We start from the raw sequence: 17,210 nt of genomic DNA, 5'->3' as shown, positions 1-17,210 counted from the left end.
TAATCTGCTATGTAGGATCTAGATACTATACTTTCATCAATGTAGCTTAGGATGGCAGTAACTTTTAAAATAGTTACTTCACATTGTTTGTGTTTAGGTCATTGTCAAATAAAACACCCCTTTCCACTCATGCTACACTCCATTTAAAAAATCTTTATATTTTTGAATTAGTGTTGGTAAACTGAGGGCTAGGAGGAAAGTTACAGTTGAGGGAAAACGTTATTATGAGTCAGCAAAGGTATGTATGTGTTAGAAAGCATGTTTGACATACAACTTATTGTATGGAGGGAGTTACCGTACTGCGTTTCTCACAACATGAAAATACCATGTTAGATGAGAGTCAGATGCGAGGCCCAGTGCCCTGATGTGCTCCTTGCCTCTGTGGAGGTGATCCCTGGCAAACCTCTCCTCTTGGAGCAGGAAGAGTTTGAGCAGAGCTAGAAGGGAGGGAGCATGCAGCTGGAAGCATGTCTCTGCCCACCTGGAGTTTTAATAGTCTAAAAATGGAGAGAAGAAACAGATAACAACAGTTATCTTAACACCCAGTGAAATAAGTTTTTGGCTTTGCAACACAATTTATGGGATATTAAGTTGTTCTTAAGCTTAAGAATTTGCCTAGAATCAGTCTGTAAAAATGTAGAAATGAGTTCTCAAAATTAGTTTTAACTTTTTGTATGTATTAAATATTTTTGCTACATTTTGATTAGTGTTTTTTAAAATTTTAGAACAGAATTGTACTCTGACATAGTTAAAGAATCAAATAGTTCTATAAGGTTTTTGTTGTTCTTTTAACTGCACCACACTGCTTGTTAGGTCTTAGTTCCCCAACCAGGATTTGAACCTGGGCCTGACAGTGATAACAGTAAGTCCTAACCACTGGATCTCCAGAGAATTCCCAGGTTTAGTGAATAGCATTCCCTTACTACTGGCCCTTATTTTACCCTCTCCAGAGACATACGTGTTCATCTACTAAAATTATCTTAATTTTTAAATGTTTCTAAATACTGTTTATAATTACTTTCAGGTTTTAAAATTCTGAACCTTCCACTGTTGAAAATCAAGATTTAGCTTATTCTCTCTCCCTCCTACTAAGCAAATATGCTTTTTCCATCCTTCCATTTCACCAAAATAGTTGTATTGTAATTTTGGTTAGCTCAGTATTCAGTGTTAACATTCACTTGATTATGTTAATATATGGCAGAGCCATTGAGTAAACTCTGATTACTTTTTCTTTTCTGTGTAACTGGAAGATGGTAATTATCTGGGTTTTGTTTGCTTGGTTTTCGACTGTTTACTTTTCTATGTATTTTTGACTAATTCATCACCAAACCTTTTGCCTATTATTTGAATCTCCGTTTAAAAGACTTTCGAATATCTGGTGTTCTGTCAGTTCCAGATTCGTGACAGGGTCTTCCCTGGAGCCATCTGACCTCTTATAATCTAGATTGGTTGCCCTCTAACTGGTGCACAGTTCACAACCTGGGATCATCTGATTATTGCCTGTAATCCTGGGGCTTCGTTTGCTCCCTCCCATGTTGAATCTGTTTCCTAAATCTCATGGCTGCTGCTGCTAAGTCGCTTCAGTTGTGTCCGACTCTGTGCGACCCCATAGACAGCAGCCCACCAGGCTCCCCCGTCCCTGGGATTCTCCAGACAAGAACACTGGAGTGGGTTGCCATTTCCTTCTCCAATAAATCTCATGGCTACTCAGGGTTTATTTCCTCCTTTTCATGGAGTATGCCTCCAGTAGCTTCCTAAGAAAGGATACCTTTTATTTTTTTAAAATACACATTGCATATTCTAAAATGTATTCTGCTTTTACACTTCATAGATAATTTAGATTGGCAGAGATGTTTAGTTTGGAATACTTTTCTTTTTTTAGAATTTTGGAGATATTACACCATTACCTTTAAGCTTCTAGTGTTACTGTTGAGAAGTCAGAAATCCTTCTGATTCCTGACCCCTTTTCACTATATGGGAGCTTTGAGGCGCTTCTCTTTGTCTGCAGTGTGTTGAAAGTTTACAGTGATATGCTTTCTGTGAGTCCCTTTCAATCTGTAAATTTGCATTCTTCCTTTGTCCCCACCCTTACCTCTTCACCCCTCAAAATTTTCATGAATCATTTTATTGGTCATTTCCTCTTTTTCATTTTCTGTGTTTTCCCTTTCTGAAAGCTCTTTTATTTGGTTTTGAACTTCCTGGGCTGATCCTCTAGTTTTATCTCCCCCCACCCTCCTATTTTTATTTATTTATTCATTTTTATTTGCTTTACTTTCTGGGAGAAACTTTATCTTCCAGCCCTTCTCTGCATGTTTTATCATTTCTGGCATCATTGTTTTAAAGTTTCTAAAAGCCCTTTTAGTTCTTTGATAATGATATGCATAAGTTAAATGCAAATTCTACAGCATTTATTTAAACTACTTGAGCACCCACAGATTTTGACAGTGTGTGGAGTGTCCTGGAACCAATCCCCCATGGATACTGAGGGATGACTGTACCTGTGTTTATCATTCTTTATAAATTGGGTTGTAGCTTTGCTTTCTCCACAGCCCAGATTCAGTTTTCTTAGGTATTATAAGGCTCCTGACCTCTTGAGCATTGGCTTCTTACCTTTAAAAATCTGGATGCTCTCATCTCTGCTACCTACTATTGTGATTTTATGATTTAAGGGAACAAAACAAAGAAACAAACTTCTTTACTGGCTTTTTTGAGGGATTTAAGAGCGAGCAAAAGCAGATGTGTGTATTTGTTCTGCCATCTTTACCTGGAGCTGATTAGTTATGTTTTAACAGACGTTTTCTATTATCCTAACTTTTTTCTTTCCTTTGACTCAGTTGAGAGGTGATTTAATATGTTTGTTAGCTGTATTTTTCTGATCTGCTAGCGTAGTAACCCTATCACAGGAGGAAGTGGTGTGAGGCAGACTTGAAATTTCCTCATGTACTCACGTTAGTCCCAAATGATCACATCTGCCTTTTCTACAGATCGTCCTAGAATCCTGCCAAGGATTGATATTAAGCTGCTTGTTCTATAGTTTGAGATATCTTTATTTCAACTATTTCTTGAAAATTCAAATGTCTCTAATGAGGGTCAATTTCATTTACAAGTCGCCTTTGTGAGTGGGATGTAATTAGCTTGGGTCAGGAGACGTGAGCTCTTTATAGTATCTAGGTCAACCATATCACCTTACAGGTCGGGAAGCCAAGGTGCCCTGAGATGGAGATTTCCTGATACCATTTAGGTAAATAGTTGAAAAACTAGTACTAGAGCCTCGGTCTCCTGACCTGCAGCCAGTGTTCTTTCCATAATATACCCGGGGTTCATTATCAAGTTACATTAGTTTTACTCCATTCCATGGCCTCTGAATACAGTTTTTAACTTTGGAGAGCCACTTTGCAAGTATTGATGTATGCTGGTCTCACAAGGGATCTGATTGCAGTGGGTCAGTGCAAATAAGTGACCTTCAGTGGGAAAATTTATCAGCTCACTTCTTACATTAGTACCTAAAGAGTAGGATGTTAAGAAGCAATATAAATTTTCTTTAAATATGTTCATGTCATAAGAAAATGCATTTATCCTGACTCTGTTGCAGTTTAGTTAGAACCGTTCTGAATTGAGCTGCTGTTTTGGCTAGAAGAGTCTCTTCTGGTTCAGTTAAGTTCCCCAAGGACCTTGACTACTACCCATGCAGCTGATACTAGCCATTGCTGAGGAAACTTCCCTCCAGTCTCTGTTACTATTAGAGTAGTTACTTTCTTGGTTTGTTATACATACCCTAAGAATTAGCTTGTGTGGTTATGGTCTTACAGTGGTAACATGTACATGAAGGAGTATGTAATTATCTGAGTGAAATTAATCTCTTCTATTTATGGGATGGTGTAGTGAGCAGTCTTAATACTAGTTTTCTTAATAACTCAGGAAGAGTGAAGAAAGATTCATGAACTTTCTTAAATTAGAAAGTATGGCCATGAGATCTTGTCATTGCTATATTGAGTTGATGACAGTTTCTTTGTACTATTTTATAATCCTCTAAGGCTACTTGTTACAATTAGCCCTATGAAACATCATGGCAGAGTAGAAAGAATTTATGCTTTAAGTTCAGTTATGTTTCGGATTTGCCAGTTGCTACCTGTGTGGTTATGGAAGAGTTATTTAATTTTTCTGACTACTAATTTCTTTTAGCTGTTGGTCAAGATTAGAAATTACATATGAAAGCTTCATATGTAGAAATTACATATGAAGCCTATTAGGGTGCCTCATATTAGAAATTCTATGTGAAGACCCTGTTGTGGTGCCTGGTATTAAGTAGGTGATGAATAAAAATACTATTTATACCTTTGATTCTATATTTTTAAAGGTATATAATCTTAAGCTTAGGGTTTCCCCGGTGGCTCAGTGGTAAAGAATCCACCTGCCAACGCAGGAGATGCAGGTTTGATCCCTGGGGCGGGAAGATCCCCTGGAGAAGGAAATAGCAACCCACAGCAGTACGCAACCCACAGCAGTAGTCTTGCCTGGAAAATTCTGTTGACAGAGGAGCCTGGTGGGCTATAGTCCATGGGGTCCCAAGAGTTGGACACGACTTAGCGACTGAACAATAACAATCTTAAGTATAAATATGGATTGTTTATCTTTGACAGTGAGAAATAGTTGCATTTTGGGGATACTTTGCATCTAGAAACATTTTAAAGGATTGCCTCAAGAATATTGAGTCTTGGAGATATGAGAAATTGGGTCAGAAATTGTCAGAAATTAGGTCAACAGACCTTTGTGTAATTGATTTTTACTATAAACATGATCATGGCATATAAGAACATTTTAATAGTGTAATTGAATATATATCCATGATAAAATTTTTTTTCATGGACAAAGTGTTTCAATCATTTTTCCTCTTATCAAATACTAATTCAAAATGTAAAGCTAAATCTTTGAACATTCATTTTATACTCAGATATATGTTAGGCTTTAATGGTGTTTCATTGTTATATTTTCCAGTGAAGATTGGTATAGTGATATTTAGCTTTAAGGTAAAGGGATAAATTGTTTTAAAATGACTGGACATTTTTAGTACTTCTGGCTGAATTAGTTATAAAGAGATTAAGTTTGTAGCTTTGAAGTAATGCCACTTGCTGGAACAGCCCCATAAAGACAGAGAGCAGGTGGCAGCGGCTCTCTTTTACCACTGAGACCATAGAAGCACTGATAGGAAGTTAGTGGATGTGCTGGGATTAGGAAGCCATTCTCCTGAAGCAAAGCCAAATAGTTTTGTCTGCTGAGCCATATTGGATGTTACAGGTGAAAGTATTCTTGTGAGTAGATTGCGGTTCCTAGATTTTCTTGGGAACTGACTCACCTGATGTTTAAATAGCTGATATATTTAAATTTTCTCCTTTTAAATACGGTTAGTGTAAACTTTAGTGTTAGTCTGTCAGTTGTGTCCGACTCTCTGTGACCCCATGGACTGTTGAGTGGTTCGCATTCATTGGTATATTTTCATTCCCCGCCTTACCTCCCTCTCCCCTCACTTCCTCAGGATCCTGGGGCGTAGAATGCTTGTTTAGTGATGAAAGAGAAGTTAGTCTTCTAGTGGGAAGAATCTGCCTGCAGTGCAGGAGATGCAGGTTCAGTCACTGTGTTGGGAAGATCCCCTGGAAGAGGAAATTTTCGGCAACCCCCAAATCCCATGGACAGGGGAGCCTGGCTGGCTACAGCCCATGGGGTCACAGAGTTGGACACGACTGAGTGATTGAACAAGTCTTCTACTTTTCTGATTTCAGTTGCTCCCACTTAGTCTTTTTATTTTCAATACCTTCTTTGATACATATTTAAAACTTGATCTTAGGCTTTCTGATTAAGACATAAACAGATACATACATATTGCTTTTATTTGAAGAAACAAATCTATGTGATAGAAAACACACCTAAAGGGAAGCAGTACAGCTGTGCTAGTAAGATAGCAGTATCCTTTATATTTTTGGCCCTGTGCCAGGCACTGTCCTAAGCGCTGCCTGTGTATACTAACTCATTTAATCAATTCTGAATACCATTATTCTCATTTTACTTGTAAGGGAACTGAGAGACCAAGATTAAATGATTTGCTCTGGGTACTTCTACCTCCAGCTAATAAGTACAGAGCTGGAAGTCAAACCCAGGAAAACTGGCTCCAGTCAGATCGAATACATGATAATGATTTCTCTAAGTGGAATGAGGACTACCAGTTAGTACAAGGACATACCATTTTATTAAACTGATAGGAATTTTTAAAAATAGGCCATTGGGAAGGAGGTTATTTGTGTTGATGAGACTACTGAAAAGCATATGGTAGCATCCTTTTGTGAGTTTGCCAAAGACTAAAATATTTGTAGTCTTTGGTAATTCCACATCAAACAATCTCTCCTAAGGGAATAATTGAGGAAAATAATGTTCAAGGATGTTCGCCAGTTATAATAATTATAATAGAAAAATGAAGACTGTCCAGTTATTGAATAAATTGTTTTCTCCAAGCAGTGAATAGTATGAAAATATTAATTATTTTTGAATGGTAATTAGTAATATAAAAAATATTTATAGTAAATGAAAAAGGATTTGAAAAAATGTTTATGTACAGAAAAACAGGAAAGTATGATGCTGATAATTATTTCTCATATGATAATGGAAAATAATTTTTTCTTGTGTCATTAGTTTACTTTTTTGTTTGAACCTTTTCCTTGGCCAGGTATATTTAGGTGGAGGAAAACCCAAGTGGTCCAGAGAGAAAGCCTAAATGATGCCAATACCAGGTTTTACTGAGAATTTTCATTAAAGATGAGATTTCCGCATCTCATACTGTGAAAGGAAAAATTAGTGAATTTCAGACAGTTCTAGTTTGGATGTTTGTCTTTTTGGAATCTTTTTTTTTTTTTTTTTTAGTGAAGCTTTTTTGGGGATTGAAGAAAACTGATAATTTTTTCTTGGAGATGTTCATTATAGTGACTGTTTTAGGACTTCAGCTTGTTTTAGTTATGTTAGTTGAAGGTAACAGTTATTTTTCTCACCTGCGGTGCTTGTTTTTCGAAAAGCAACTTCTTGACAAAAATTACTAACTTGGTGGTTGTGAGTGGTGTGAGGAAGGGGAATATGAGTGAGTAAGGGTTAAATGCAAGGGATACATGAACTCTTTGGTACAGAGTTATGTTATGAATAAGTTTTACTATCAGTTTTGAATACATAGTTGTAGTTCCTAGTCAAGGAATTCAACTTTTGTTTGTGTTGAAACATCCTTGAAACTTAGTTCTTTTTAAACCTAATACTTAAGAAATTTTAGAATACAAATTCACAAGACAGATCAAAGATAGAGGATCTGCTCTCAGCTGAGTTAAAGTTACTGTGTTTTAAAATGTGTTCAGAAAACAAAAGACTGAAGTACACGAGGGAGTTGTTATAGAAGGAAAGCTTTTCTGTATGCCACACACTGAATAGCAGGAATGAATTGCCGATAACACTCCATTAGTGTATTAGCAGGTTATTTTGGCTTTCATAATGAAGTACTATGTTACTGCATTGTATTTCTCCAATTAAAAAAGATTTGAACTAGAGTTTCTGGATGGGATGAAATTGAGGAAATTCTTTGAAAGAAATTATTTCAGTTCTACAGATTCTTACTTGACTTCTAAATATAATTTATGAGTTAAATAAGGAATAATAATATAGAAAGTATTCTAAGCAATAAGTATAGGGACTTTATAGTAAATAATAGGTAAAAAATGGTTCAACAGGAAATGATTACTTTTTTGCTGTATTTTGATATATAATATATGTAGAAATCTTGATAGGAAGAAATGAACTTTTTACCCCCTTTAAAAAAAATCAAGGATTGACAAATTCTTCAGTGGAAGAAATCCTACGGTAATGAGGTGTACTGTAAATATTTATTTTTAGCAGATTTATTTTTCTGTATTAAAGCCTGTTTTTAGTGTTTTTATGTGAAGAAAACAGTCAAAATTGTAATTTTGTTTTTCCAGGCTGAACTCACAGGAATCAAATGGCGTAGGTACAATTTTGGAGGGCACGGGGACTGTGGACCCATAATTTCAGCCCCAGCCCAAGATGATCCAATCCTGTTAAGTTTCATCCGCTGTCTCCAAGCCAACTTGCTGTGTGTATGGCGCCGTGATGTCAAACCAGATTGCAAAGAGTTATGGATATTCTGGTGGGGAGATGAACCCAACCTAGTGGGTGTAATACATCATGAACTACAGGGTAAGTTTTTTTTTTTCTTAAAAATTATTAGCATTATATATGTTTTGAATAGTGGTATATTCTGAAAAGGTTATAAAGACTTGCTGAGAAGAAAAATCCAAGTGTTTAATGGATTTGTGTCAAAGGAACCTCCTTACTCTCACCCCTCTTCTTTCCACCCCTGTTTTATTCAGATTCTTTCCCATTCATACAGTACCTTGAGAACCACTCTATTATAGTGTCCCCTGGGTGTTTGGGTTGGAATTGAGGCTAAAATCTACTGTATTAAAATGATAGTGAAATGTGAGTTATTAGCAAGTCAGTGAAATGAAAAGAATTATTTTTTTTTTCTTTTTGGACTCTTGCTGTTATGGTTTTTGCCAGCTGAACTCTGGTGGAAAATTGTAATGTGGTAATAGGAACTTAGTGCAAGCCTTATTGGACAGAATTATGAGGTGTCATTGCATAGTATATTTGAAGAAAGATTCATGTAAAGAATCTACTCTGGTTTTGTAGCAAGTTTTCCTGTGTTTTGTTCCTGCTTTTTATGTAAGTAGATGATTCCAGGAATTATTTGCTCTAATGCTGCCTAATGTTTAACTTCAGATTACCTCTGATATCTGGAAATTTTGAATTAATATAAGACTTTGATTTTTCTGAGCTATTGATACTTTTTGTACTTACCACCAGTTTATAACCAGAAGAAATTTTATTGATACTCTCTGAACTTCTTATAAAAATGTTTTTACCTCTTTCCTTGAATGTTTTCATCTAGTATGCTAAAGAATTTTTCTAAATCAGGGCTAATTCTGATTTTTAGTTTGGACAGGCCATTAACTCTTTTTGACTTAGTCTCCTAGAACCAACATTTATAGTGTCTGAATCACTCTTATTTATTTGTGGTTGAAAAATTTCAGTTAGTGTTTGAAATGTTTTGTTAGTACGTATATTTAATTTTTTTTATAGGAAGGAGTAAAACTAACTTTAATGTATCTGAGGATCTATTTTAAAGCATCTAAATTTCCCTAAAGGATTTCCTGCCAACTTCTGCTTGACACCTTCCTCGCTTTTCTTTACAGCCACTTTTTTTAATCTGTGATATCTCCTGCCACAACAGCCAGAGGGCAGTAAACCACAGTGGACTAATTGAGCTGTTTACTTTATGGTCCATTTGTTCAGCTCAAACCTTTCTTCCATAGTTTTTTAGAGTATTTGGTTTATATATATAAAAATCTATTCTGGGTAAGATTGCTTACCTAGCTGGTTAGTCAGCAAAGTCTCAGAATTATATACATCTCAAAGCTATTACATGTAGTTTGCAGTGAACTCAAGGTAAAATTAGTTTTAAACATCTGGTTTCTGTTAAATCAGAGTTTTTAAAATAAGATACCTCCTAAAAGATAGCATTTATATTTATCCATTTAAGTATCAAAGTATATCTTTTTCTTCTTTCACAGTATTTTGCACATGTGGTAGAGGAATAATACAGCTTTTTTTTTTCTCCCCCCCCGTTTCTTTCCCCTTCATTTTCCGTGATTGTTTCTGACTCAGTCTCACTGTCTTTCTTTTCCCTGTTGATCCTTTATGTCTTAACTTTTTGGTCTGGTCTTTACTGTTAGCAACACAAATAATCATTTTATAATGAAGATGAAACCAAACCCAACTGTTATTTAGGCTTATTTAGTTGATGTATAAAGTTATTTATCCATACCAAAAAGGCACATGGTCAGTGTTTTTAGAAATAACTTACTAAGTTACTGTGTTATTTCTCATGGATTTTGTTACTGTGTTAATGAAAAGATGTAGCCTGTTTGAATATTTTATAGTTGCTATAGATTGCCTGTGTACATTTGTTCATGTTTTAAGTGGTTTTTTTGTGGTAAATATTTAAGATTAAATTCTTTTAGATAGTTTTATAAATTACAGAAATATTACACTTTAATTAGAAAATTAGGAAAACAGAACTGCCAAAGGAAGAGAACAAAAAACCAAGAATCCTGAAGTCTAAAGCAGAGTTTTAATGTTTGATGTTTCTATGTATAAATGAAAGCGGTATCATACTGTTTTGTAACTCAGCCCTTTTCACTTAACGGTGTCTTATGAATGTTTTCGCCTGAGAATGATTGCCTTTTAATTTTCTTCCCTGTTGAGTTTGAAAACAGTGTAAACTGTTTATTTTTTGGTATGTCACCAGGGAAGTATTGGAGTGATGAAACAATCATAACTTTGTTAAGTACATCTACTCTTTTTAATATATTGAATGTGTGAAAGTTATTAGATCAAGGCAAATGATCTTTTCTGTAGGTAAAAGTGGGTTGCAAAGAGTAGTTTCATGTTTCAACTAATATTAGGAAGTATATGAAACTTAATTAGAAAAATGAGTGACATAAAGACTGCTTTGTTTCAAGTGAGGGAGAATATTACATGTAAAGCAATCATGGAAAAAGGATACCAGGGAAGTATTGTAATGGTAGTCACACACATTTAGGATACTTGCAATCTGTTTCATTCTCTAGTATGTGTAAGAATGATTCCATTTTGGCTAAAATAAATTTTGTCAGGATCCTTTAATATTAAGATAATGGTACCATTATTTGTAGCATTCTCTTTTTTTAAGGGACATTTTACTGTCCTTTAAAATGCTTTTTAGTTATGTTATAGGCATTTACCTTTGTTTTTACAGTTTAGCCCAAATAGCATTCTACCAAGAAATGTCACAAAGCATTGTATTTAAATATGTGCAGAAGGAGAACAATCCTATAGGATACACATAGTTTTATATTACATTTTTTGCTCAAATGCTTAAAATACCTATGAAATAGTCTATAAGAAGACTAATACACGTTTCCAACTGGTCCCTGTCACTTGGATAAACACTTTTGGGCTCTTGTTTCGGGAGTTGTTTATATTGTATAGCATAGTGGTTCAGAGGCTTGGGTTTGAATCCCTGCTTGTTGACTTGCTTGCTCTGTATCTTTGGTCTAGTTATTTACCTTATTCGTGCTTCAGTTTCCTCACTCTAAACTGGGTTACAAGAATAAAAAAAGTTTAAGTACTTAGAACAGCACAGAGAACAAGCTAATCTAGAATTGTAACTACTGCTGCTACTGCAGTACCAGCAATTAACTCAGACATTAAAATGAAAACATTTTGGCAGTTGGTCTGTGTGGTATAACATTCAGTATTTGCTGATGTTTGTCAAATACTAGTTTTTTAAAGTATACTTTTAGATTGAAGTAATCATTTTTGAGTTTGTTAATGTCGATAACTAAGAATAGTAAACTATTTGAGAGCAGTGAAGATGTTCCTCCTCATAGGAAATTTGTCTAGATAGAGTCTGTAAACAGAATTTCATAACAAACCTTAAATTATGTTATAAAGAGGTCAGAACTTTAAGATTTGACTCTGTTGGATCCCTGTAATGTAGATTTGTAACTTTACTGCCTTCTGCACATAGAAGTATTGAAGGACACTGGCTGAATACTGAATATACAGGTATTTCCTTCTTTGTGTCCATCTCTTAAGTACCTGTATCAACAGGTCCAATTATAAGGCTTTGAAATCTCTACCCTTGATAAATTATAGTCTGAAAGGGTATAAGACAGGCACACAAATATGTATAATGCAGGGAACACTGTAAGTATATAAGAGAAATGTAGTAGATTGACTGTTTTCCACATTAGCAAACATTCAATTCCAGGTGTGTGCTGTGCTGAGTCGCTCAGTCGTGTCCAACTCTTTGCGACCCCATGGACTGTAGCCCACCAGGCTCTGTCCATGGGATTCTCCAGGCAAGAATACTGGAGTGGGTTGCCATGTCCTTCCTCCTCCAGGGGATCTTCCCAGCCGAGGGATTGAAATTGAACCCAGGTATCCTGCATTGCAGGCGGATTCTTCACCGTCTGAGCCACCAGGGAGGCCCTCAATTCTAGAACTAATGCGTAAATAAGGGTTCTATAAAGTTTTCACAAGAACACTGTAAGTCCTAGTGAGAAACCTTCTTGGTTTCTGGTCTGCTTATTCAGTCTCTATTAGGCAAGAGCTGTGATCAGCCCTAGATGTGTAAAAACGAATCCTCATCTTTAAGGAGCTCACAGTCTTACTGGGGAAGCAGCTAAATGAGTCCATAATGATGATACAGTGGAGTAAGCTGCAAATATTTAAGTTAGGGATCTCGCAGAAGTACCATATGCAACCTCAGGGAAAGAGAATAGGGAGATAGGGCTGAAGCCCAGAGGCCGTGAGGCTTGCAGTGTCTCTTACAGGATACATCTGTTACATAGGTTGCAATGGAATTTGCCCTAGTCAGAGAAAGTAGCCGCTATACATGGGCCTTCGGGCAGTGAATGAACTGTGGAAGAGGCAGGCTTGCCCACAACGTGGAATATGAGTGAGATAGTTGGGGGAAACAAAAAGTGGGGAGGTGGGCCATAGTGTGGAGTTCACTGAAGCAAGGACTTAATCTGATAGATTTTGAGAAATTGTTAAAGGTTTCTGATCAAGAAAGAGATAATTAGAAAGATTATATATAAGATATTGAATATGGGCAGGAAGACCATAATATTGTAATATATTATTTTATTCTGAATTGAGTTATTAAATGTTTTTAGTTTAGGATACAGATTTATGTTAAAAAATACCAATGACTATGTACTGAACTTTATATTGATAGTTTTTGCCAATTTTATTTTATTATAACTTGGCTGTTTTTGCTTGCCTAAGTTTTTTCCCACATTTTTCAAATTTGATTTTTAGAGAATAATATATTATGCTAAATTGACTTCTTATCTACCAAACAGAATCATTTTATAAACACAATTGTTTGGTCATTTCATTGCCTGTTAGTCAGTAATGGGAAAGACATGCAATCTTTGAGTCCCAAAATCATACAAAGAACAAGCACAGACTTCTAGGGATCGGAGATGGCTTGACCCAAAGAACTCCTGGTCCAGAAGAAGTATCTTACACAGATTAGCTGTATATGTGCTTAATAACGTTCATTGAATGAATGAATGAAAAACCTCTTAAATAATTATAACATAGCGTGGTTTATCCTTTCAGAAGGTTGATTTATAGTAAATACACTTGAAATTTTGAATTATTTGGTAATCTGAGAAGATCGAAACCTAGTTAAGGCATTATTATTTCTGTTTTTGATTCTCAGTGAGGTATAAATATCCATTGTAAAGATGCCCTCCTACTTTTGCAACTGTTAAGTTTGGGGCTAAACTTTGAGACTGTGATTGTTATTTTCCCCTATAACTTTTCACTCTGGCTTGAGGAAGAACCTGACTTTGAGCCTGTTTAAAAACAGAAGACTTCTTGAATCATCTGCTTTTACAAAAGCAGTTAAAAGTTCAAATGAAGATTGTTCTGAAGTCATAAGAAAGATGGGGTCAGGCAGAGGAGAGAAGAAAGGATGAAAAATATTCAAGAGCTCACAAAGGCAAATTATGATGATCAAGCCAAACTCTGAAAATTAATAGCCACTTATTGCTTAGAATATTAAAAAGAGAAGTGTTGGCATTGAGTTTTCATAAAATCATAGACAATGAAGTATGTCTACACAGGAATGTATTGCCACATATGTGTATCTTAACAGTGTGAATTGTCAGTTGGGTTTTGGAGATTTCTGATTATCTTTGACTAAATGAAATGAATTTTAGTCAACATTGTAAATGGATTTATTCTCAGTTGCAGTGAAAAAGAATTGCTTTCTCTGAACGTAGTGACAGCTTTACATATAAAATTAATAGGAATGAAATTAGGTAAAACTTCATTTAGTTTGAAAATTTCTTCTAAAGAAATTTCTTCTGATCCCTGACGTTCCATTCTGTTTTTATATCTGTTTTGTCATTATTGATAGTTCATTTGTGATTCATTAAAATTAATCTCTGGCTAGATTGAAAAAGCTTTTTTTCATATTGTTTGCATTTATTTATTCTTCAAGTATATAAATCTGATTTTGAAAACAAGTGAAATTATACCATTTTACAGCATTCTAGATCTCTAATATTAATATTTTATGTATCAACATTTATATGGAGATTTCATTACATGGCATTAATAATTCTTGAGATTGTTAACTCAGTGTATCTGAAAAGTAAATGTTACTTTAATTTTCATATTTGCTTTTACTTTGTGGAGGATAATAGAAAAATACATTTATGTTTCAAAAGAAGCTAACACTTTGATGGAAAGCATGAACTGAGTGGTAAATGGTAGCTAGTTCTGAGTAGTTGTAAGTATTCCTTGTTTTCACTGTGTTTTGTTTTAAAAGAATTAGCTTGCTAAAAAACTATAAAATAGTAATAGTTTTCACTGTATGATTATATAAGCGCTTCTAGTGTATAATTACTGAAATATTAGATTTAATAGAAAATTATACATTTTATTCTTTGAGAAAGTAAAATACTTATTAAGACTTTGGTAAGCAGTAAATTTATATGGTAAAATGATGGTTAAGATTTCAGAATTCTTTCATATGAAGAATAGGAAAAGATCTAATGGATTAGATAGAATTATTAAGCTAAATGTGCTTGAAATTGAGAGAATAAGCTGAAGTCTAATTTTTGAATGTAAATAAAATCGATGTGTTACCACAGGCAACTTACTGAACCATGTAATTAGTTTTTTCTATGAAAAATGAGACATTTATATAGAGATTGTAGTGAAATAGCATGTAAAGGACTTATGTTCTAATGATATGAAAATTAAACAGTTGGTAAGAAAAATTACACTTTAAGGATGGTTGCTTTAGGGAAAAGTTAAATCATTTGATTTGCAGGGTGTGTGTGTGTGTGTGGAGATTTATGTTTTGGTAAGTATGTATAAGCATTATATATAAAATTACCTACTCTATAAAGTAAACCTGAATAAAACTCCCTAGAAATGAGGTGTTCAAGTCACCACCACAAGTAGGGTTGCAAATTAACCTAAAAGTAGGTAAACTTTCTTGGTGTATTCCAGCTTTTGTTTTTTTTCTTTTTGCTTGAGATGTAAGTAGTTTTAGTGATGAACACAGTTCAAAATCTTGTTCTATTTTAATACAGTATTTTTAAGATTTAAAATAGGGTTCCTATGCATTAAAGTACTATAAAGATTTCTTTTTCCAGTGAAGCAATTTCTTTATCTCTTGTTCAGAGAGGTTGATCTAAGAAATTAAAATGTGCTAAATTGGAGAAAAAGTTAATTTAAAGGCCTAATTAATTTAAGAAAAAATATGTATTTGGAGATTAAAACTGAGTGATGTAGATATAAAATTGCACATTAGAGAACAAAACACTTTTTGCTACACAATTTACAAGCAAATCCTTTGCTGACATATTCAGTCAGTCTTACTGTTTGAAGTGTTTTATATAGAAGATAAAATTAGAAGTCTCTAAAATAAAACTAGGTTTTTTAAAGGAAGGAAGAAAGTGGGGCTGAATCTTGGTGGTTCATCATTGAGAGGACTCCTTGAGTGTCCTGTCCCATTCATTCATTTAAGTTAGCATACCCATAGGGAAATGGATGCTTATAAAAGTCCATGGCTTAGTCATATTACTAGTTGTAATGGAACTCAAATCCATACTTTATACCTTTTAAAATTAAAACCATTGTTGTCTCTAAAGCTATATGTAACATAAACTGTTTGATTTACTCATTTTATAGAGTAATTCAATTCTACCATAGCATTTAAAATAAACTATTAAGAGTTCTATTATCTATGTATCTAATAAAATCTATTTTCTGAACTTACAGAAAGAGCACTGACTTGCTTAATTCTGGACATAGGGCTTATGTTTTTTTGACTTTATTTATTAGTATTTTTAAAAATTAAATTGAATTTGTATCTTATATTGGAATATAGTTAATTTGCAGTGTTTCAGATGAACAGCAAAATGATTCAGTTAGGAGCTAAAATTTTTTGTTCTGTATAAAAAATGTTTTAATGGCAGAAATAACACATAGTATATGCTTCTTTCCTCCCTCCTCCCAAAAGATCTCAAAGGTTTAGAAATGTTTTAAGCATTAGAGAATTATGAAATTGGATTCTGTTGCTTTAAATATTTCATGCCTAAAATTGTCCTGATGCTACCTGAGGAGTTTTTCATTGAGTATCATTATGGCTAGTAAGTGTTCAGTAGTTTTCTTTATTGCTTCATCTGTGTACATATTTTTGTACAATTTCCCACAAGTTCTGGGCCACATACCTATTTCTTATAAACCCAACACTGATTAAATGTACTCTTGGTATAGTTGGGTCTCGTTTTGATCCTGGCTCTGTCGTACTGTGATTTGTCTGTGACTTCAACAGAATAAGCATTATCCTCTGAGGCCCACCTAGGATTGAGCCTAAAGGCCTTCTGCAGTAGCCACATGATCATACAGTTAGTTGTTGGTTTTGTTTTTTTTTTTTTTTTGGTGCTGTGATAGTGTAACTGAATATGAGCCAGTTGCCAGGCTGTTGTGGTAGAATACCTGTGGTTTGCAGTTGATCATGCAGCAAAACTGCCTTGACTTAAAACATACTAAATATTAAGGTTAAAAATTGGATAGAGTGCTTTTGTGTTGAAAAGGATTGTGTGTATACAGTGGTAAGTTGAAAGGTAGCACATTCACAGATTTGTCATGAAAAACCCCTTCCTCATATTTAATATAATGTTATATGCAAAATATATTTCATTAAAACATTACCTTTATTTATGGCTTTACCAGCCTTAGGGGGAGGTAAGACTTAATGCTAATCTTCTTGAAGGCTTATTCTATGCCTTCAGTTGGAAATAAGTAAATATTTGTAGAGTGACTGCCTAAAGAAGGAAAGTGTGAACATCATCAAGAGGAGGTCTCTTCATTAAGATTATTTTTTCGCTGGTAATCTTGGGCTTGTTTAAATGTAAGCAGCTTTGATGTTTGCTATTTATAAGAGGGCAGATTATTCACATTGAAATATATTTAGTCTAAAGGAGAAAAATTTAGATACTGTCAGTTCAGTTTTAGGCAGTATATTT

At 34.4% G+C, this 17,210-nt stretch overlaps 1 protein-coding gene across 2 annotated transcripts in view; it reads left to right on the top strand.

Annotated features, from left to right (window-relative positions):
- MED13L (mediator complex subunit 13 like) overlaps positions 1 to 17,210 on the top strand; it is a 281,427-nt gene that overhangs the window by 24,850 nt on the left and 239,367 nt on the right. For both annotated transcript variants that reach the window (XM_018061210.1, XM_018061209.1), the window contains exon 2: positions 8,001 to 8,238. In XM_018061210.1, the coding sequence (XP_017916699.1) occupies positions 8,001 to 8,238 (238 nt within the window). The remainder of the gene's footprint in view (positions 1 to 8,000; positions 8,239 to 17,210) is intronic.

This window comes from Capra hircus, chromosome 17 (genome assembly GCF_001704415.2).
Source record: "Capra hircus breed San Clemente chromosome 17, ASM170441v1, whole genome shotgun sequence".
Classification (NCBI taxonomy): domain Eukaryota; kingdom Metazoa; phylum Chordata; class Mammalia; order Artiodactyla; family Bovidae; genus Capra; species Capra hircus.
The sequence above is the reverse complement of the archived record's forward strand: the minus strand, read 5'-3'. Positions and strand labels throughout refer to the sequence as shown.